The sequence below is a fragment of the Zeus faber genome (genome assembly GCF_960531495.2).
Source record: "Zeus faber genome assembly, chromosome: 20".
In the NCBI taxonomy this organism is placed as follows: domain Eukaryota; kingdom Metazoa; phylum Chordata; class Actinopteri; order Zeiformes; family Zeidae; genus Zeus; species Zeus faber.
In genome coordinates this window covers 5,324,657-5,346,644 of record NC_137207.1, presented here as the reverse complement: position 1 = coordinate 5,346,644, position 21,988 = coordinate 5,324,657, and the positions used below count along the sequence as shown (strand labels likewise).

The 21,988-nt window shown below is 45.6% G+C and overlaps 1 protein-coding gene across 1 annotated transcript in view; it reads right to left on the bottom strand.

The window, feature by feature from the left end:
• Positions 1–21,988, bottom strand: part of snx29 (sorting nexin 29) — a 192,891-nt gene that overhangs the window by 169,098 nt on the left and 1,805 nt on the right. Inside the window, exons 3-10 of the mRNA XM_080020973.1 lie at positions 16,282–16,334; positions 15,255–15,379; positions 12,047–12,227; positions 11,189–11,259; positions 3,493–3,759; positions 2,408–2,822; positions 1,412–1,524; positions 1,002–1,098 (exon numbers count right to left, since the gene is read on the bottom strand). Coding sequence (XP_079877099.1) covers positions 1,002–1,098; positions 1,412–1,524; positions 2,408–2,822; positions 3,493–3,759; positions 11,189–11,259; positions 12,047–12,227; positions 15,255–15,379; positions 16,282–16,334 — 1,322 coding nt within the window. The remainder of the gene's footprint in view (positions 1–1,001; positions 1,099–1,411; positions 1,525–2,407; positions 2,823–3,492; positions 3,760–11,188; positions 11,260–12,046; positions 12,228–15,254; positions 15,380–16,281; positions 16,335–21,988) is intronic.

Genomic DNA, 21,988 nt, shown 5'->3' with positions numbered 1-21,988 from the left:
GACAGGATATTATTTTACCCCCTCATACTACATGTTAAGTATTTGGAAATACATGCTCCTAACCAGAGTTTTTTGTTAGAAAAAATTGATGCCAGTCAACATGTCCTGGAAGATTTAAATTTCCAGGACAAATGGGAGAGTCCGGTCAAATATTATCTGTGTTTATTGAGCTTAAAAACAATTGATAAGCAGTCTATATAGAGAATGACATCATCAAGGCATGTATATGAATAATATTTTTTAATGAATATTCAAAATAAAATAAGTCCTGTCAGCTAATGTAATTTTAAAATTAAATAAATAAAAATTACGAATATTACGACTTGAAATCAAATAATCTCCATTCGTGAACAATAAGTAACAAGAGCAGCTGTTTTAATAAACATTTCACTATAATAAAAGTTTGATCAAATCAAAAACAAAATAAATATGGCAAGTAGGTCTAATTAAATAATAATATTTGTGGTATTGTCCGTCTTCATCGGGATGTTCCGTCGACATATTTTACACAATGAATATTTACCTTCTGCTTTGGGTCAGAAGTTAAATATCCAAAAAAATGCCAAACTATGGATGTATGTGTCCCAACAACACGTCATCTTTCTGTTTCTAATCAGAGTTTTAGACGCTGCAGCTCTGTCTCCGCTCCATGTGTCTACTGTGTTTACAAGCGCAACCTGTCCACGAGGGAGGGGGCAGAGCTTAGTTCCATATCAACAAAAGTGATTGGTCAGAGGTGAAGTTTTCAGATCAGCTTTAGATCGTCAAAACTGATTGGCTTCCCGTTGCAACTTGCCGAGTATGGAAATGTACAGATCTGCGGACTTTGATCGGAACGATCTACCCAGCACTTGAAATTGTGCTTGGAAGGAATTATTTTCACCGGACATTGCGACTGGAGAGTTTAAAATATGTTGGACTTCAACAAATGTTCCTGGTCAAAAACTGGCAAATTACCAGATAACAGAAACACTGCCTAACTAAAGGAGAGCGGTGCGTACTTGAACTGGAGCTGCGATCTGATGCCCGCACAGTTTTCAACAGGTCCTGTCAAATCGCAGTGAGTTGGAAATGCAACTGTGTCCTCCACCGAGTTCACTGAAACACAATGGAAGTGAAAGCAAAGGGGAAGGTAGAAAGTCCCGAGAAGTCCTTTGGTGTATGTTGTATGTCTGGTTTTACTAACGAGAAAATAAACACACATACTGTATGTGTTGTGAAAAATGTAAATTATTCATATTTACTTTCATAAAGAATATGAATGCAACATTCTCTGAATTCCACATTAAGAGTTGAAGAAGTAAAAAGCAGAGGATGAAATGTTCAGAAAGGAATGTCCATATAAGTACATACATTAGCATGCAACTTATCTGCTAATGCATTCTGGTTTTCAGTTAAAGTGGACTCGTACCTGGCTGAGAATCCGCTGAGGTCACTGGGATGAGGATGTCAGTGCTGCTGTGCTCAGTTTTCACCTGTAGGGGGCTCCACGTAGAGACACTTGACAGGCTGCCCACCACCATCCTGCAAAAACAGTTAGAATAAAGTCAAGCACTCACAGTGCCACAAAACGAATATCCTGTTTTAGCTTATAGGTGGGTAGATAAGTTTGCAATGTTTAAACACAGACCATTAAAATGTTGGTTCCCATCGCATAACCTTACTCAACGCTTTACTACTGAATAACTAACCACTCTGCTGGAGCTTCGCACTGTGCTTAAGATGCAGACGGATGGGACAAATGTTTAATCCTTAAAGAAACCTCAAATCTCCAAAAACTGGAGGTTGACAGACTGTCTGTCAATCTTCGCGCACTGATTTGTTAGTAAAGGATCTTGAATTTACATTACCAAAATATTCATGATATTTTATGGTCACTCTTTATGTACTTGCAACTAGCAATGGGGTTTCAATTGGGATAACGGAGGTGGGTGGACCCTAATTTTAATTTGTAGCACACCTATTCAGGTTATATTCTCATGAAAGGTCAAACTGGAAAAATCTGTGTTACGACATATGTTGGGCTTGAGAAATCTATCTATCTATGACAAGTGATATCGATAGTACCGTAATTACACAAACATTCACGCAAACACAAATTAAATGGTGGAACTTCACAAACAAACTTCATAAAATAGGGCTTACCTGACCACAGAGTTTGATCCCTTAAGTAAAAATCATCCATCGAGAAAAATATGACAATGTCGGCAAGGGAACCCCTTCAATATCTTTATCCTTATATATTCATTTACCAAGGGTGCGCAGACTTTAACCCCCGGCTAGGAGTACATAAAAAGTAACCCAGCATGTTGAAACCATATTTCTAAACATGAAATCACTGAAAATCTGGCATATTTCAAACTTAAAGACTATGTAGCTGTGTTGGTAATAGAATGCAATAACTCACTGTTCGGAGTCGACCCTTTCTTCCTCCTGGTTTAGCGCTCTCAGCTTGTACACCTCTACCTCTTCCTCATCCTCCTCCTCCTCCTCCTCCTCTTCCTCCTCCTGCTCGTTGTCTGTGCTTTTCTGGTCAGTCAGGGGCGGCGTGGCAGGAGGCGGAGTGCGGGAGACCCGTGGCGACCCTACCCAGCAGTCCAGCTCAGGCTCGGTCAGCCCATTCTGGGCGGGGGACCGGGAGAAGAAGGCAGGCTCTAGCGGGTCAACGCCCTCCTCAACGCTCCCCTGGGCGGGGGCCGTGTTGCTCTTCCTCATTGGCGTGTCTTCCTCTCCCTCCTCGTCGCCGGCGTCAAGATCATCATCGAAGGAGATGATGTTTGTGACCTTCTTCCTCCGCCGGCGGTCCCTCCTCAGCCCCGAGTCTGAAGAGATGGGGGGCATAGAGACATTTACAGGTAAAAAACACAGGAAGGAACGTCAGCTCTGCTTAGCTGTGAATATACCAGCATCTTTAAAGGTTAGAGGTAAGCAAGTCTGCTTTACTTTAAAGATTTACTTAATCTGCAATTCCCTACAGTCTTGGGCTTTTTTGTCGTCAATAGACAAAAGACTTTCGCCTTTGTTTAAGGCCTAAATCTTCCATCCACTAATTCATGGAACTATTTAAATCAGCACCAATTCAGACATAAGTCTGATTTATCATTTTGTTATTTCAAAAAGCTCTGTAACTGCCATCTGCTTCAGAAATGTAGATATGTTTTTTTCCCCGATTGCTCTTATGTCAGCAACTTCCAGAGCTAAGGCAGAACTTATAAAAGAGATTTAACGCAAGGCAAGAATTTGTCATCAAAGATACAGTAAGTTCCACTTGGAGAAATAAATGTGGTATCATTGAACAAGTTTAGAATGCCCACTTTTACCAGGTTTTCTCCCTTTGTTTCTTGGAGCGGGAAGTTATTAACAAAAAATAAAAATAAAAAATAGATAAATAATAAAATATAATGAAAATACAATACGCCGTTTGTTGCCACCGGTGATAATGTCATCTGAAAATCTAAGCCATAACACTACAAATCAAAAGTGTTCGCCTACCAGCCGAAGTGCTGCGCGGCATAACGGGCAGCGGGTCCGAGGCACCCTCCACTCTGGGTGTGAAGCCCGGCACCACAGCGGTGGCTGTGCTGATCTCTCGGAGCAGGCTGCTGACCCCCTGCGTGGACTCCTTCCACAGGCTGCCGATGCCCTGGGTGGACTCCTTGAGGAGGTGCGACACGGAGGAGGAGGAGGCCCCCGCTCGCGTCGTTCCACCGTTCAGGTCGCTGTTGTCGATGTTGATGGCGAACAAGATGGAGTTCAAACCTGGGTGGGGGGTGTGGGCACAAGACAGGAGCTGGGAGTCAGATGTTATGCATCAGATGTCATAGATCAGTGGTTCTCAAGCGATGTGGGCCTGTGGAGGCCACAGGAATGTGCAATGTAAGCAGTGTGGTTGGGGGGCAATTCAATTTAACTCTGTCAGTTCTATTCGTGCAGAGAGAGAAAGAGAGGGAACTATTGAGGCACGGCCTTCCGATACCCTGTTCGTACCTGGCATTATCATGCATCTGAGTGATGCATGATACCGGGTGTGAAAGTGTAAATGCACTGAAAAAGCATTTTAGAGTTGATTGCGATCCAGGCTCTCAAACAACTGCCAACACACACACACACACACACACACACACACACACACACACACACACACACACACACACACACACACACACACACACACACACACACACACACACACACACACACACACACAGTATATATTTATGTATAGCTCACTCAAAGTGGTGGTGTCAGTTAGTGAAGTGGTGGTGTCAGTTCGTGAAAATGCACTTAAGTGTAAATGTAATGTGGCTGAAGCAGAATCTACATACACCAATCGTAGGCTTTATGTTAATACCAAGAGTCTAATAGTAATACAGTCTAAGTAGACTGTTAATAATCTGGGTTGTGGTCTAGTGAAGCTGAAGAGGTAGAGCCAAAAAGGGTTCCCCTGGTCACTTTAGTTCTAGTTTAACCCTGTAGGGCCCATCATTTTAAGGTAAGACATAAAAAAAAAAAATCTGTAAATGTTTTTGTGGCAGACGAGGGGGCATGGTTAAGCCACGGGTTGGAGGTGATGGCGCTGCCTTCTTCAGCTGTACCGGGTTCGCCTAATCAGCCCAAATAGTGCTATTTGAGTGTTATTTTGTCTTGCAGCGGGGCTCGCATGGCACTGGAAGCCTGCGGACCAGAGCTCGACACACCGATCACTCCCTCTCCGACTGTACCGATGATGCAATGCCAGTGGTGGGGTGCCCACAATCGGCACACCAGAACAGTGTGTTTTTATTTCAAGATTCAAGATGTTTATTTATCACATACTTATACATATGAGTATACATATATGCAGTGAAATGTCATTGCAACACACCCAGAGATTATGCACAATAAGTACTAAATGACACAATAGCTAACTAATTAACTAACTAACAAAACTGAACTATCCGATTCCTAAAACGTAATTCTATTAGAAAATAGAATAAAATAAAAGTATAAAGGTAATACTGAACAGGAATACAAAATAGAAATTAGAGGAATAGACTAATATGTTTATACAGATATGTGTAGTGAAGTGGCATGTGAATAAAGAGGGGTAGTGTGTGTTGAGATATACAGTACATTTATACTGTACTATAGTACGGTACAGCAATACAGTAACAATACAGAATGCAGCATGAATAAGTACTCTATGAGTAAGAATGCAACATATAGCACAGTAAGGCAGTGGGGTCTATGTGTGTGTCTCAGTGAGGACCCCTGGTGAGTTCAGCATTGACAGTCCTTATGGCTTGCTGAAAGAAACTCTCAGTCTCTCTGTTCTCACTATGTGGCTGCGGAGGCGCTTGCCCGACAGCAGCAGCTGGAACAGTCCTTGTTGGGGGGGTAAGGATCCTTCATGATCCTGCGGGCTCTGCTACTACACCTCCTGGTGTATAAGTCCTGCAGGTTCCAGTGCTACGTTCGGCTGAACGCACCACCCTCTGCAGGGCCTGCCTGTCCTGAGCAGTAAGGTTCCCAAACCGGGCAGTGATGTTGCCTGTCAGGATGCTCTACACTGCTCCAGAGTAGAAGGACTCGAGGATCCTCACCAAGACTCTGAATTTCTTCAGTTGCCTGAGGTGGTATAGACGCTGCCTCGCCTTTCTCACCAGAGTGTCTGTATGTATAGTCCATGTTAAGTCCTCCATGATGTGGACTCCCAGGTACTTGAAGCTGCTCACCCTGTCAACAGAAGTCCAATTTATTACCAACGGCGGGTGCATCCTCGGTTGTGATCCTCTCCTAAAATCCACAATCAGCTCCTTAGTTTTGCTGACATTCAGGAGGAGGTTGTTGTCCAGGCACCAGAGTGACAGGTCAGTCAGCTCCTCACAGTAGGACTTCGTCGTCGTCTGTGATCAGGCCCACCACGACGGTGTCGTCAGCAAACTTGATGATCGTGTTGGAGCTGGACCTGGCCACACAGTCGTGTGTACAGAGAGTACAGTAGGGGGCTAAGGACACAGCCTTGGGGGGATCCTGTGTTCAGTGGGAGCATGCTGGACGTGTGCCTCCCCCCCCTAACAATCTGGGGTCTGGTCGTGAGGTCCAGGATCCAGGCACACTTCGGAGTGTTCAGTCCTAGCTCCTGCCGTTTAACAGCCAGTCTCGCCGGGACTATGGTATTGAAAGCTGAACTGTAGTCTATGAACAGCAATCTGACATAGCCCCCTTTCCGGCCATCCAGATGCGTGAGTGTGGTGTGCAGTACCTGGGAGACTGCGTCATCCGTGGATCTGTTCGGCCAGTATGCAAACTGTAACGGGTCAATGGTGCATGGGAGGGAGGCGCTGATGTAATCCTAAATCACACTCTCTAAGCACTTCATGAACACTGAGGTGAGGGCCACCGGACTGTAGTCATTCAAGCAGGCTGGAGAGGTGTTCTTAAGCACAGGGATGATGGTGGACCTCTTGAAGCAGGATGGGACCAGCGACTCAGCCTGGGAGGCGTTTAATACCCTAGTGAGCACTGGGGCTAGCTGGTTAGCACAGGTCTTCAGTACTCACCCAGATATACCATCTGGGCCCGCAGCTTTCCTGGTGTTCACACGCATCAGAGCCCTTCTGACGTCATGCTCAGACACAGAGCGCGCAATTATTCCTTCCGGTGAAACTCCAATAAGCTAGCGGTGTCGTAGCCAGTCTTAAACCGCGCATAAAAGGAGTTCAGTTTGTTGGCTAGGGAGGCATCCACACTCATGGCTGGGGAGGGGCTGCTCTGGTAGTTAGTAGTTGTGTCTCTGTATATCCATTTAGAATCCTTCACCGCCCTCCGCAGTTTGTATGATGCCGCTTTGTAGTTGTCCATATTTCCGGATATAAGACCTTCGTTGTAAGTGGCCATGCGAGCATTCAGAGCGCCGCGGATGGATTTATTGACCCATGGTTTCTGGTTCGGAAATATCAAAACTTTCACTGTGGGTACTATGCTGTCCGCAACCGTGGCTATGAAACTCATAGCTACTTCTGTAAACTCGCTGACATCATTGGAACTTGATCGGATGTCGCAGTTGACGTCACTCAGAGGATCCTCAAGCGTGGCCTCTGATTGGTCCGACCACAGGTTTACGTTTACGACCGCTTTACGAGTGAGACGGTCTTGTATCAGTTCTTGTACGGTGTTTAGCAGTGGTCCAAAGTTCCTTCTCCCCTGGTGGCACATGTGATGTGTTGATGGAAATTAGGCAGAACATTTTAAGGGTTGCCCTGTTAAAGTCCACATGTTGATGTTGTTGGGGTTACACTAGCTGCTGTTAGTCATGAGACAGATGCCTCCCCGATCTGTCGGTGCGGAACACAGAAGGCCTCGGCTAGATGTATGGCTTGATCCGGCACCAGCAGGTTCAGCCATGTCTCCGTCAGGCAGAGGACGCAACAGTTTTTTGTATCCCTTTGGAATGTAATCCTTGCCCGGGGGTCCTCCATCTTGTTTTCCAGGGACTGGACACTGGCAAGAAGGATGCTGGGCAGAGGTGGACAGTAAGGTTGCATTCTTATCCAAATGGTACCTCGCTTACTGCAGTGTTTTCTCCATTGGCCCTCCCATGGAACAGCGACTGCACTGATGTTATTGTCCTTGTTGATCTTGTTGGCGCGTAGATTCTCCGCGGGCCACTCTGGATCAGCGGATAGAAGTTGTTCTTTCAGGGAATTTTTTATATCCACGAGTGCATCATGGTCGTAGGAGATCACTGCTGATTAGTTTTGACGGACATAGTGATGTAAAACGAGCGTTCACACAGGCCACCACAAGCGGCAATATTATTTTACCTCTCCTTAGTGACGTTGCGTGACGAATAAAGACTGTTTCTTTCTTCTTTCTCTCTTTCTTATGGAACGAAAAAAGTGTGTATGGAATGGTATGGAACAAAATCGAGCGTAATGGGGACACTCTATAATATAATATATATAACATAATAATAAAAATAGCAGGAGAATAGGAGGACCTGCCCCGCATTGGCCCAGGACCCACACAGGTCTTGCCAGGTCCCAGGCCCGTCCCGGCGCACCGGAGGGGAATGTCGGGGCGGGGTCCAGTGCGTCTGCCCACGGGTCCCATATTCGGCACAGCAGCAGCCCAGCCCATCCCGGCGCCCTATAGGACAATGTCTTTGGTGGAGGCGTCATGGGTGGCGGTTTAGTGTGTGCATGGGGGTACTCACAAGTATCCAATGGTGCAGGTTGAAATTCATTATTACGGGGAAAAGCATAAGGTGAAGGCTGTGGTTATCTCCCACCTGTCACACTCCCTGGGAAATGCTTTTCCAGGCGGCTCACCATAACCCGATGGCCAGTCACCTTGGACATGATAAAAGACTGCAGGAGATAATGGCCCGCTTCTATTGGCTGGGCATGTTGCCAGACGTGGCGAGGTGGTGTGCCGTATCTCCTGAGTGCCAGTAAGTCAATCCTCCGGCTACACCAAATGCGCCGTTGAGGCCCATCCCTGCAGTTGAGACACCCGAAAGACTCAGTATGGACCTTATCGGGCCACTATGCAACCTGGTACCCTGAGGCAGTGCCCTGTAGCACAGGCACTGTTTCGGGTCATCTCTGAGTTGGGATTCTGAAGGAAATCCTGACTGTCCAGGGCACTTTGGCACGTGCACCTCGGGAAATTTACGGGCTATTGGGCACCTGCTCAATTCGGACTAGCCTGTACCATCCCCAGACCGAGGGCCTGGTGGAGCAGTTCAATAAGATGCCGAAGAACATGGTTCGTAAGTTTGTGCACAACAATAGCCGTAATAGGGATCAATGGTTAGACCCTCTGTTTGCGGTGCAGGAGGTTCTCCAGGTCTCCACAGGACTTTCTTCCTTTGGGCAGGAGACTCCGGGAGGTACTAGACCTAATTAAGTTAAACTGGGAGGAAGGGCCTAGCACCAGTAAGAACGAAGTTTAATATATTATGGACCTGTGAGCAAAGATACACACACTGGGGCACATGTCATGGGAGAATTTGCTCCAGACTCCGGAGCACCAGCACCGCCTATATGACAGAGGGGCTCAACAATTTGCACTGGGAGACAAGGTGTTTTTGCTTTTCTGCTCCCTAGATCAAGCTCTAAATTACTCACAAAGTGGCAAGGCTGACATGGCAGGTTGGAGAGGTTGATTTTGAGGTTGAGTGGTCAGACAGGGGAGGAGTGACTCATCACCTTAACCCTCCGAAACGAGTGGAGTGCGCATGCACCCGTGTTTCTGGCCACCAATGTGATCGAGGGAGATGAGTTGGGGCCGGAGGTTCCAAAAGAAACAGATCCCTATCCAGTAACCATCTCTCACCAGGCTAGAACGCGGACGTGGCGGCGTCACAGTAGCGGTTCTCTGAAGGCTTCTCCCGCCTGCCAGGCCGCACATCCAACATCCACCACCACAGGGTAACAACCAGGGAAAAAGTACGCTCCCGACCGTATCACCTGCCCGAGCATAAACGCAAAATCGCACAGGCGGAATTAGAGACCATGCTGTACATGGGGGTGAGGAGACCACAAGTGTCTGGTGTGGCCCCATCGTGCTGGTAGGTAAGCCCAATGGGTCGGTCCAGTTCTATGTTGACTACCCAAAGGTAAACGCAGTGTCAAAATTCGATACATACCCGATGGCCCGCTTCAACAAGCTGCTTGACCGGTTAGTGTCAACACTCGATTTAACAAAGGGCTACTAGCAGATTCCAGAGTCCAAGGAGGAATCATCTTTCTCCACTCTGCGTGGATTGTACCAATTTGTTACGCTTCCGTGGGGCCCAGGCCACCGTCAGAGACTCAGGGACCGGGTCCTGTGTCCACACGCAGCATAAGCTGCCGCGTACTTGGATGATGTCATCATCCATAGCGACAGCGAGGGGCGGCACATGCACCAGGTGGGGGCAGTGCTCGAGTCGCCAAAGCGGGCAGGGCTCACAGCCAACCCGAAGAAATGCGCGCTTCGGCAGAGGGAGGTATGGTATCTGGGATACCACTTGGCATGAGGACTGGTCCGACGGCCACCATAACCCTTTTTTAATCCGCAGCCACAAAGACTGTATGTACAGTTTGTTTTTTGTTTATTTTGCATCAACACATCAACAATGGTCAACCTCGTTTCCAGCCAAAGTAGAGATTCGATTCCGTGAGGCTCGCGGAGTTGCATTTTCCCGAAACAAGGTAAATGTGGGGGATTTTCAGCAGCTCATCTTGTTTGTAGTGGCTCTGGGTTCCCTTTATTGGTCTCTATTTCAAAACAGCCGTTGCTTTTTTATCCTAATCTTCGCAGGTCTTTAGACTGCGGTGATAACGCAGACTTAAACAGGCTTAAGGAACCTCTTAGTTCCTTGAAAAAATATCCAGGGACTAAAAGTTCTGGGTACTTTTGGTGGAAAAGCGGCTTCCTTGTCTCCTTCCTTAACTCATACCTGTGGGTGGAGTCTCCCACAGTAAAACATTTGAAAACCCTTTAATTTCTGCATCAGAGACAACAACTGAAAGATGTGTTTTCTAATTTTTTTCTATATTTGGGCTTTACAGGGTTAAAGGGTAGCACACAATACCTGCCAATATTAAAGTTCTTACCTGTCATCTACCCCCTTAGTTAAAATTAGTTTGTAGTCAAGTGGATAGCAGGGAGGCTGCCAGTGCCCGAGATGTGACACGGGGAGCCCTTGTTATCATTCATGCACTTTTAACACTGCTAAGATCTTTGCATGTAAATGGAGCACGGATAATCAAATCAGTCGCTGGTCAGAGGAGTGGCTCGACCCCTTTGTCAGTGCGCTCTGCTAAATGTTTGCTCCTGCCAGCCAAGGATGAAATTAGATCAGATCTTTCTCCCCTCTTATCTACCTTTCCGTTTCCTTCTTCACTGTCCTTAAACCAATATAAAATGATAAAATAACAGAGACGAAAGGAAATTCTTCCCCATATGAGTGATTGGTTCGACGGCAGAAGCGTTTCTCAGTTCCTTCACCAGGATTCATCTGGTACAGTTCTATCCGGTTGTTCTTGAAAGACCAGAAATGAATGGATTATCATAACTGTTGAAGGTTCGTCTCCGCATTTCAGTATATAACAAGCTTGTACCACACACTTGTTTCACATGGGCGCACACACATAATACACACTCCTCTCAACAAACTTTTACTAAGAAACACACACATAAACTTGTAAACCCTTACCAGCAGCCATTGTGGGGAGCATACTCGCTCTCTCTTCGTCGAGAACAAAAGCCCAATCTTCATAGAATGTGCTGGAAGATGAAGGAGCAAATGAGATTTTCAGCTGGGACGGAGAGAAAAATCACAGCATCAATAAACAGTAGGAGACTCGTCAACAGAAACTGCAAGCTATAAGTTATGAATATAAAGAGGGTTCATTCTGGCATCTGGCTGTTTTAAGCACTATTTTTTCATTTTCAAGAACTTTAGGCAAAGCAAATATAATCAATTTTCAATGTGATCTTTATAAATTTAAATATTATACAATTTAAACCTCATTGTCTCATATATTTATTTTAGTATATCTATTATATATACACCTATATATCGATTATTAAGCTCATTGTCATTTACGATTATAAGCCTCTATTTCCAACCATGCTGGATTAAATGTGATTTCCCTGGCATAATCTGTGTATAAGCCATTCTGGAAAAACGTCATTACGTCGTTATGTCGTTACAGTTTGAATAACAAAACCAGGGGGATTATCACAGGTTTTCAATGGTTATGTTTTTTTTCAAGGACTTTTCAGGCACTTCTGCACAAAGCAGGCTATTTTCAAGGTAGAGTACTCCAGTACTTACATTTCTGAGGACCCTGTATAAAACACATACATACACCCAGACTCTACGGATTGTACTAATATTTGATCAACTGCAACCCAGTCTCTCTCTCTCTCCCGTCTATCACACAAACAAACAAAACAATACAAACAAAAGTTTATCTAAAGCACAGAGACACACAAAAACACACTCAGTACAACAATCTCTTCCTGCTGCACAACACACAACCAGCACGCACACAAGATGGGGGCGAACCTGAGGCGTATGCGGTCGGCGAGGAGCGTGTGCAGGTAGCGCTCCAGCGAATGTTCATTGAGGGCGCAGCGCAGCCAAGCCCTGCCGCGGCCCAGCTCTGATGAGATGTGGTGCAGGGAGTAGAACCTCTGCAGTTCGTGGCGGTTCAGATGCTCTTTCACATAGAACCAGAAGGTCAACTCTGCGGCGGATGTGGGGGGGACGGATAAGAGAAGGAAGATAAGGGTGGTGGTTTGGTGGTGGGGGGAGGATGTGTGTGGGGGAGTGGATGAGGCAGGAAAGGAAATAAAAGAGCGACGGTAAGAAGGGTCGTGAGGGAGAGAAAGGAGGAAAAAAACGATAGAATAGAAGAGGGATAATGAGGGAGGGAGAGAGAGAGAGAGAGAGAGAGAGAGAGAGAGAGAGAGAGAGATGCAATATAAACCTGAAACTTTCAATATAAAATATAGCAGGATAATGGAAAATAAACCTGAATTTTTTAAATTAAGTAGTTTACACCTTAAAGTGAAGAGGCGGATTACAGAGTGAAAACATTATAATAAATAAACCAAAGTAAGAAAAAAGGGGTATAGGGAGGAAAAAGAGGAACAGTGCGATTAATTCAAGCAGACAAAAAAAACCTTGTCGACGGTTCGAGGTTCAAAAGGGGAAAGAAGCATTCAGAAGCTGTCAAAAGATAAATAAATAAAATCCTTTGAATAGTGTGAATCAGCGAGTCAGGCGGTTTGTGCTAACTAACTAATTCATTTCCACACCTCGCGCTGCGCGAAGGCAAAACTTGGCCAGCCTCCTCTCCGCATGTAGTCACAACCCCAAAACACCTGCTGGCTCACACTACCAAGCCTGCTTTCATGGTAGTGGAGGGGGAATTTGAAAAAAATAATAAAATAAAAAAGAACTAACTTCAAGTAATTTAGTGTGTGAAGCTTTCAGGGGAATGGCAATTAGTGGGAACGGGTGTTACAGAGGTCCCCTGTTTTCCATACCATTAGCATATGGCCTTAAAACAATATGTTAAAATTATGGGTGGTATTTCTGCGTGTGGTGGGTGGGAGGTCTGGTTTCGTCAGGGAGTTGAGAGACTGTGAGCTTTTGGGTGGGGGGGGGGGGGGTATCCTTCAAGAAAGTTAAACATTTGAATCCAAAATCCTCATAATTAACAACTTTGTTTGGCAAAACTTTGAACAGGCAGATGGACGGGTAATGAATGGGTAATGAAGGAATCCACCGGTGAATGTAGCTCATGTAGTGGCTCAGCGGCAGTCTGGAACCTTCTGAAGACTTGAATGTCAACTGACAACTCATCAGGAATTGGACGACCCTTTGTCATTTCTTACAGCCGAAGAAAGGTATTCAGTTTCTAAACCACTCTTTGACATTTTAGTCAACCGTGGATAGCCACTGGTCAACGGTGGATAACCATTAGTCAACAGTGGATAACCAAGCTTGCAGGTAGAGTGGGGTTTGTCTGCATTAGCGAAGATAATGGAGACAAGATTGTGTCATCTAAGGCGAGAGGCAGCCGGCAGGAAGTCTACATCTCATGCCTCCTGGTTTCCTTACATGAGTTCACATCCTGTGCTAAAACTTCAGGACCGCTTCAAGAACCTGGGACCGTAGCGTGACCTTGGATGTCGAACAGCTAAAATGAACTGGCTTCAGTGAAGACACACTAAGGGCCAATTTCATCCACCAGAAAGAGGTTTCGTGAGAGGAGTGAGGATAGAGGGAGGATACATTACAGTGGCCTAGAGTGAGAGGCCATCCCCAAATGCTTATGTGGGTAGGATATTATTTACCCCATCTCTGCAAATTCACTTCCCTTTATGGCCAAGGGGCAGAAAGATTGAAAAACATTTGATGGTTTTCCATCTATTCAATGAAGATTTTTTGTTTGGAGTGGGGCGGGGGGGGAAATGAGGGGGATTGGTATGAACAAAATGAAAATCCATTATTGCGGCCAAAGGCTCGCTAATTTTGTCTGAAGTCCTGGTCGGTTTTGGCCGCTGGGGTAACACCAGATGAACGAAGGCGCAACCATCCAGGCACCCTTAAAATGGCATGCAGCGGCACGGCTTGTGGTTCGTCTGTTTTGTCTTTAAATCGGCCATAAACCAGCTTTCAACGGAAGAGCTCAGGATTTAGCACAACCAACTTCCTATGAATTGTTCTTAGGAGCCATGTGTTATGCCTGAGTGGCCCATAGGAGAACAGCAGTCACCCCCAGCCGCGTACCTGTTCCGTCAAGCGCGGTTGCACCGGGAAGAAAATGTGCGTCAGCAAACTGCCTGAAATGGAAACATCCATAGATACACGGAGGCACAGTAAAGCAGGGACGTCGGGCTTTAGCTCCAAGTTGTGCATGGCTGCGAGGCCTAACTGGTTGTGTCACCATCTGGTCTCACAGCCAGACTGCCTGTTCACCTGGTTTCCCAGAATGTTTCGGCCTCCAACTGACACGTCTGCTTCCTCCAGCCCTCCACAACTTCTGCCGTGACTGCCGCGAGGCATCAGAGCACAAAAGTAACCCGCCTTTAATCGCATCAGCATTAAAAGTAAGAGAGATGGCCCTGTTTTTGTCCACACCAAAGTTTAAAAAAGTACATCAATATGAACTCCCAACACTGGGCCAGGCGGATTACTGACAAAACGACTTCAATGTAACAGCCTTGTATTGCGTGATATGTATTAACAAGAAAGCAGTCATCCTTTCCTCAGGTGTACATAGTATGATCTCTGTTTTCACAGTATTCGCAAGTTTAAGTTAAAGACTTTGAATCTCAATCTCTCATTATATGACAATCCACAAGATCATCTGTGTTGGTGGACTACACTATTAGTCACAGAATTCCATTGGAAATGGAAACATTTTTTCTCATTTGCCCCACCACCAACAATGGAATCAACATATCAAGGATTGCATGCGTAACATAGAAATGTTGAATGGCTGTTTCTTAAGTTAAGTTAAGCTAAATTAAGTTAAATCAAGCTAAACTAAGCTAAGATAATTTAAATGCAAGCTAAAATAAAGTATCAAATATGGAAAATATTTATTTTTTAATGTTATTTTACAGATTACCACTTTAAATACACTACATCTCAACATATATTTGGACCAATTAAGGAGATGAATGTAACTAGAGTATAATATAACTCGTTTCTCTGATTTGGAATCTGAGGAACAGGGTTTTGCACTAAAGCAGGATACCTGCTTCGGCCTTGCTGGTGAAGCCGGCAGCCTGTTTGAGGGCAGCGGCGGTAAGGGCCAGACCCCTGCTCTTCTTCAGGCCATGCTGTAGCACGGCCTCAAACTGAGCACACAGGCAGATGACCCTGTGGGGACAAGAAACATGGGTTACAGTACGAGCTGTATTCTGAGGATGGCAATGACATTTCCAACCACTTTTAGCCTTTTGCTAAAAGGTGAGTTGGGTTGGACACAGAAAACTCACCAACAAATGGTGAATCAATACCAAAATGGCTGACAGAGCACATAAATATTAACCCCCTGACATTAGCATCTCCAAAAGTCGTATATTCGTATAACAAGTTTGAGACAAGAAATGCCTTTAGATTTATTCAAAATCGACAAAAAACATTCTAAAATACATAACTATGGCAGTTTTGCATACCACACGCCACCCCAGTTGACTTTTTCAGGGACCTCCGGCACAGAGACAGACGACGGGGTTATAGACACACCCATTTATTGTAGAGAATGGGCTAGGTGGAATTAGCCCAGGAGCAGATGGACATGTGTCATGACAAGGGCTCCTCTCTCCTGAGTGTATGTGGGGATGGGGGTTTTAGCTGTTGCTCGTTAAACCAACCAAAAAGCAACAGGTATGCAGCCAATCTGATCCCGGGCCCCAATTACCTAGACCCAGGACAGGTGTGGCGGCTCAAACCACACCATCCCCACACCACAATAACATATATATATATTATAAACTACCACCCAGACACATACGCACAACATGCACACAAAAAATGAAAATAACATGAACATGGAGGCCGGCTGCTTAACACAGCCAAACAATCAGCACATACACATAACACATACACTCCAAACACATACCCAAACAGTACATGCACAGTTAATCAACCCACTAAAGCCAACACGGATTAAAGCAAAGATTTCTACCACAGTAGGGAAGTTAAAGACAAAGATAGCGATAAAGGTACTTTGTGTTTTGTCATGTATGTCATTGCAACACTGAAAGTTCCTTTCTCACCTGCTGTCCGAGTCTGAAGCAATCTCCTTTCTCCCTCCAAAGCGGATTTGGCACTGTGAAAAAAGAGGAGCGTGTACGGAAGGAATTCTGTCTCACAATTCACAAATATGTACAATAATATATAAATACAAAAATTCTAACGGAAAGACATGAATATTACGATAAAATGGAAAAAGACAGAAACATACGTATGTCTTACTTATGTTGTGTAAACCATTTTGAAAATAAATGTAGCATAATGAATAATGTGTATGTGTTTAAATGTATTTTCATGTTCATATGGCTTACAAAATTTACATGACAAGGCACATGTTTGAATAATTGATTCATTATTATATTTCTGTTGACTTTTACTTAGCTACATTTAGCCCCAAAATAAGTATGGTTTCACTCCAATACATTTCCCGTGTGTTGGGGGATGGCTGTGTTTGTCAAGGAGACCTGGCAACCCTGCCCATGTTAAATTTCTTGCAATGCCCCAATTTTTGCTGCATTGCTACTGAACCAGCACAGGCATGACCCAGAGGGTCACAACTAGAGCAGCATGTTGGGGAGCGACGGCCACAGCAAATCCAATTCACCCGGGAGTAATAACTTGAATACGAAGTCGGCTTGCAAAACTTGTTCTTCTTTACCTCCTTTTTGACTTGATGTGAGAGGAGATCAAATTAAAAAAGGGAACGTTTAAATTAAATATAATTCAAATGTTGTGTGAGGCACTGAGTGCTGAAATATGGAATCGAACCCAATGATCTGTAAAATGTTATTTTAAACTTATTATTTTATTACTTGTTATTTTATTACTACTTTTTCTTCCTATATACTGGGTAATGTCACGTTTAAACAAAGCCAGAAGTTACCATTTCAATCCATTTTGGCTGCAGCTAGTTAGAGTTGGTAAACTGCCAGGCTCTGAAGCAGTGAACTTTAAATCCTTACAAGGTATTTTCTATTTTACCTCTCAAGTTACAAAATACAACAGATGGACTAGATTGAATATTGTGAAGACCAGACTGTGTACCCTGTGTGAAACTGTTCTGATTTCTGTGCAGTTTTTGACAATTTGCTCTGCAGCATTAGGGGAGAACGAGCGTGTCTGCCCCCTACAGTCAGGCGCTTCGTTGATTGGATTGTTCGTCCTTTATAATACCTGTAATGGTACCCTACTCAGCACAGGGATGTAGAATGGCAGGCAGGTCCTGCTTTGAGAGGTGATGCCATTCTACTTTTACGGAACTTGAATAACCTGTTGTCCGCTGTAGACGCAAACCTATCAAATAAATATGCACGCGATTCCGGAAGCTTCACGCCAGTTGTCGTCACGCCAGTTGTCTGCTATCTTGCTATCAAAATAAAAGTTTCCCCCAATACAAACATAATTGCGTACTGGAAGGTACCGTCAGTGTAGAGTCGAGCTCTAGTGCTGAGGTTGCTGTGTAGTGTATCACTGCTCGTATTGTAATATTGCAACTTGGACTACTGGATTGACTCTGTACATTTCACTGCTATTTGCTGATCTGCCAACAAGCTTGTGTTCCAAACACACCCCCTATTCAGGTAAGTCCTCTCTTATGTGGGCGTGCTCTTAGCCAGGTGCAACCCTAATCACACGAGCAGCTGTATTCTATCACCTATTTATGGTCCTGCCCTTGAAGCGTTAGCTTCAAGCGTTGGCCCATTTGTAGTCGCTCTCGTGTGAAGACGCTCTGTGTAAAGACGCACGTCTACCTCTGCACGTCAAATAGAAGCAAGGACACCGAACAAGGCAAACCTGCCTTCTTTCTCTCACTCCATACAAAATGTGCTACTACCGCATCCCTACAACTTCAAGGTCACCCAGAAAGCGTCGTTATACCATACGCTGATGCAATCCGGGTAACCTCAGGTCCCTGCAGCAAACATCTTCTGCAAAGATCTCCTCCTCTGTTGGCTTGTGGAATTGTCGATCTGCAGTTAACAAGGCAGACTTCATTTCTGGTCATGCCAACCAACTCTCCTTAGAGCTCCTTGCTCTCACTGAGACATGGATTAAACCGGAAGATAGCGCAACCCCGGCTGCACTCTCCACTAACTACTCATTCTCCCACACATCCAGACCATCTGGCCGTGGTGGTGGGACTGGCCTGCTAATTTCCAACACATGGAAATTTAATCCACTGCTGCCTTTAAACAACTTTGCCTCCTTTGAATATCACGCCGTCTTGGTGACTGCTCCGGTGAAAGCCTATGTGGTCGTCATCTACCGTCCACCAGGACAACTAGGTGACTTCCTACATGAGCTTGACACCCTGCTGTCATCAATCCCTGAGCACGAGTGTCCCATGCTCGTCCTCGGAGACATGAACATCCACTTGGACAGTGCGAGCTCGGCTGACTTCCTGTCTTTGGTTCGCTCGTTCGACCTAAGACAGATCCCGACTCCACCGACTCACAAGGCTGGCAAAGAGCTTGATCTCATTCTTGCTCGGAGCTGTACCACCGACAACCTATGGGTCACTCCTCTTCATCTCTCTGACCACTTCTTCATCCACTTCAATGTCCAGCTACCAAAACAACCCCCCACCTCCCCACCCATGGTTACTATCCGCAGCAATCTCCGCAACTTGTCTCCCACCCACTTCTCCTCTGTGCTCTCCTCTTCTCTTCCACCCCACGGCACTTTCTCCTCTCTGCAGGTTAATGATGCCACTGACTCCCTCTGCTCCACCTTGAGCTCATGTCTGGATAGCCTGTGTCCACTATCCACCAGACCTGCTCGTTCAACCCAGTCGCACCCTTGGCTGACTGACACCCTCCGGACAACGCGCACCGACCTCAGAGCAGCCGAGAGGAAATGGCACAAATCCAAAACAACTGAGGATCTTGCTAGCTACCAGACACTGCTGTCCTCCTTCTCCTCCAGCATCACTGCTGCCAAGAAGGCCTTCTTCAACGATAGGATCAACGGTGCCACAGACACACGTAAGTTATTCGCCACCTTCAAGTCTCTGCTTTACCCTCCACCACCTCCCCCAGCTACTAACCTCACTGCTGACTGCCTTGCCTCCTTTTTTACTAACAAAGTGGCAGCCATCAGCAGCCAATTCACTAAACAACTTACTCACAACCTGTCTTCTCCAGCCCTAGGCTCATCGTTCCCTGGTTTCACCCCCCTCGCTGAAAGTGAGGTATCTAAACTACTAACATGTAGCCGTCCCACTACCTGTCCGCTAGATCCGATCCCATCCAACCTCCTTCAAGCCATATCACCGACTATCACCCCGGCAATCACACATGTGATTAATTCTTCCCTAACTTCCGGCACTTTCCCTTCCGCTTTCAAAGCGGCTCGGGTCGCACCACTGCTCAAAAAACCCTCACTCGATCCCAATCAAGTAGGAAACTATCGGCCGGTCTCTCTCCTCCCATTCCTTTCCAAAACCTTAGAGAGGGCGGTCTCTAGACAGGTTACAGAATACCTGTCAAGAAACAACCTTCTTGATACACTTCAATCTGGCTTCAAAAGTGGTCACTCCACTGAAACAGCCCTGTTGTCTGTGACAGAGGCCTTAAAAACTGCTATAGCTGCTGACAAATCCTCGGTCCTCATTCTGCTAGACTTATCAGCTGCTTTTGACACTGTCAATCACAGCATACTCCTGTCCATACTCTCAAGCATGGGCATAACGGGCAGTGCACTTTCCTGGTTGGAATCTTACCTTACTGGGCGCTCGTTCAGTGTGACATGGCGAGGCCAGCTGTCTGTGCCTCACAACCTCACCACAGGGGTGCCCCAAGGCTCGGTGCTAGGACCCCTCCTCTTTGCCATATACACCACCTCACTGGGCCCGATCATCCGCTCACATGGCTTTTCATATCACTGCTATGCGGATGATACTCAACTCTATCTGTCCTTCCCGCCAGACGACCCTACTATCTCGACGCGGATCTCGGATTGTCTCGCTGACATATCCACATGGATGAAGGATTATCATCTTCAACTAAATCTGGCGAAAACGGAACTGCTGGTCTTCCCGGCCAAACAAGGTATTTATCACAACATTGATATTAAAATCGACTCTCTATCTCTTGTTCCTACCAAGGCTGCAAGGAATCTTGGTGTCATTATTGATGACCAACTGACATTCTCGGACCATGTTGCCGCAGTCTCCCGGTCCTGCCGCTTCGCACTACTCAACATCCGAAAAGTCAGGCCGTACCTGACCCAATATGCCACTCAACTGCTGGTACAAACCTTGGTGATGTCCCGTCTCGACTACTGCAATGCCCTCTTAACAGGCTTGCCGGCCTGTGCGGTGAAGCCACTTCAGATGATACAGAATGCGGCGGCGCGACTGGTGTTCAACCAGCCAAAGAGGGCACATGTCACTCCGCTGCTCATCGAGCTCCACTGGTTACCTGTAGCCGCCCGCATCAAGTTCAAGTCTCTTATGCTGGCCTACAGAGTGATTGCTGGGAATGCTCCCACCTACTTAAGTGCTCTTGTAAGAGCACGTGTTGCCCCCCGGATGCTGCGCTCGTCAAATGAGCGTCGCCTGGCTCTGCCGGCCATACAGCCACGGCAATCCAGGCTATTCTCATTTGTAGTTCCACGTTGGTGGAACGAGCTGCCAAAAATGACCAGAGCGGGGACCTCCCTCTCTGTCTTTAAGAAGCACCTGAAGACCCAGCTCTTCAGTGAGTACCTCCTGTCCTAATCTACAATTACTTTGCACCACCTTGCAGTATTATTGTTACACTAATGTTGTTGTTACACTAATCTCTGTCGCAATGTAGCTGAATGTTATTCTCCCTTGTAAGTCGCTTTGGATAAAAGCGTCTGCCAAATGACTAAATGTAAATGTAAATGTATCCAATTTTTCACAGTATTTTGAGTCAGTCACGTTCCATTTTGTTTAAATGTATTCTGACGAGAGCCAATCAGGCCCCACTTCATCGTTAGCGTGTCGGTAGCATGTCAATGTGCTACGGCACAGACATACATGAAAGTTTTGTAGGACATTACTCTAATCCATGGGTATATTTTAGATTTGAGTTTGATTTCTTGGAGGAGGGAGTAGGGAAAAGGGGGTACTGCCTTAAGCATACAAGTAACAGCAAATCTAATTAGCCTTGTGGATTTCTTGGACATCCTTTCTGACATACTAAAACATTATTTGTGATCTGAGAAACCTCGTCTTACCCAAGTATATTGTAATGAATATGTTATACTTTGTGCACAGTGACCATGTGTATATTATCCAGTCCCCTCAAATGCCAATGTTGTGGCTGATCGGTGTATATTACTACTATATCAGAATCACAATATATTAGATACCATTATATCGAAATTCCATAAATGACATAAACGATGGTTGCGCTCACGAGGCCAATAAACAAAAGATGTCTGCAGACTAGTGTTCTCAAAAATAAAGAATTTGTAATAATCATCATAATGATTCTGAAGATTTGAAACTGTTTCAATACTCATTTTCCGCACTACTGTTGTACCGGTAGCAGCTGCTTCCTCGCGCTCTCTTCTCTCACACACTGCTGCGGTGCCCACATAGCATCATCTCTCACTCACTCACGGTCTTCATTGTCTCATCCATTTGTTATGGTGTTAGCTCATGAAAGATCGCAAGTGCAGAGCCTACTCAACCAATTTTGGAAGAAAACAACAGGATTGCTGTTTGGAAATAATTCACATTTGAGGCAAACGTAAATC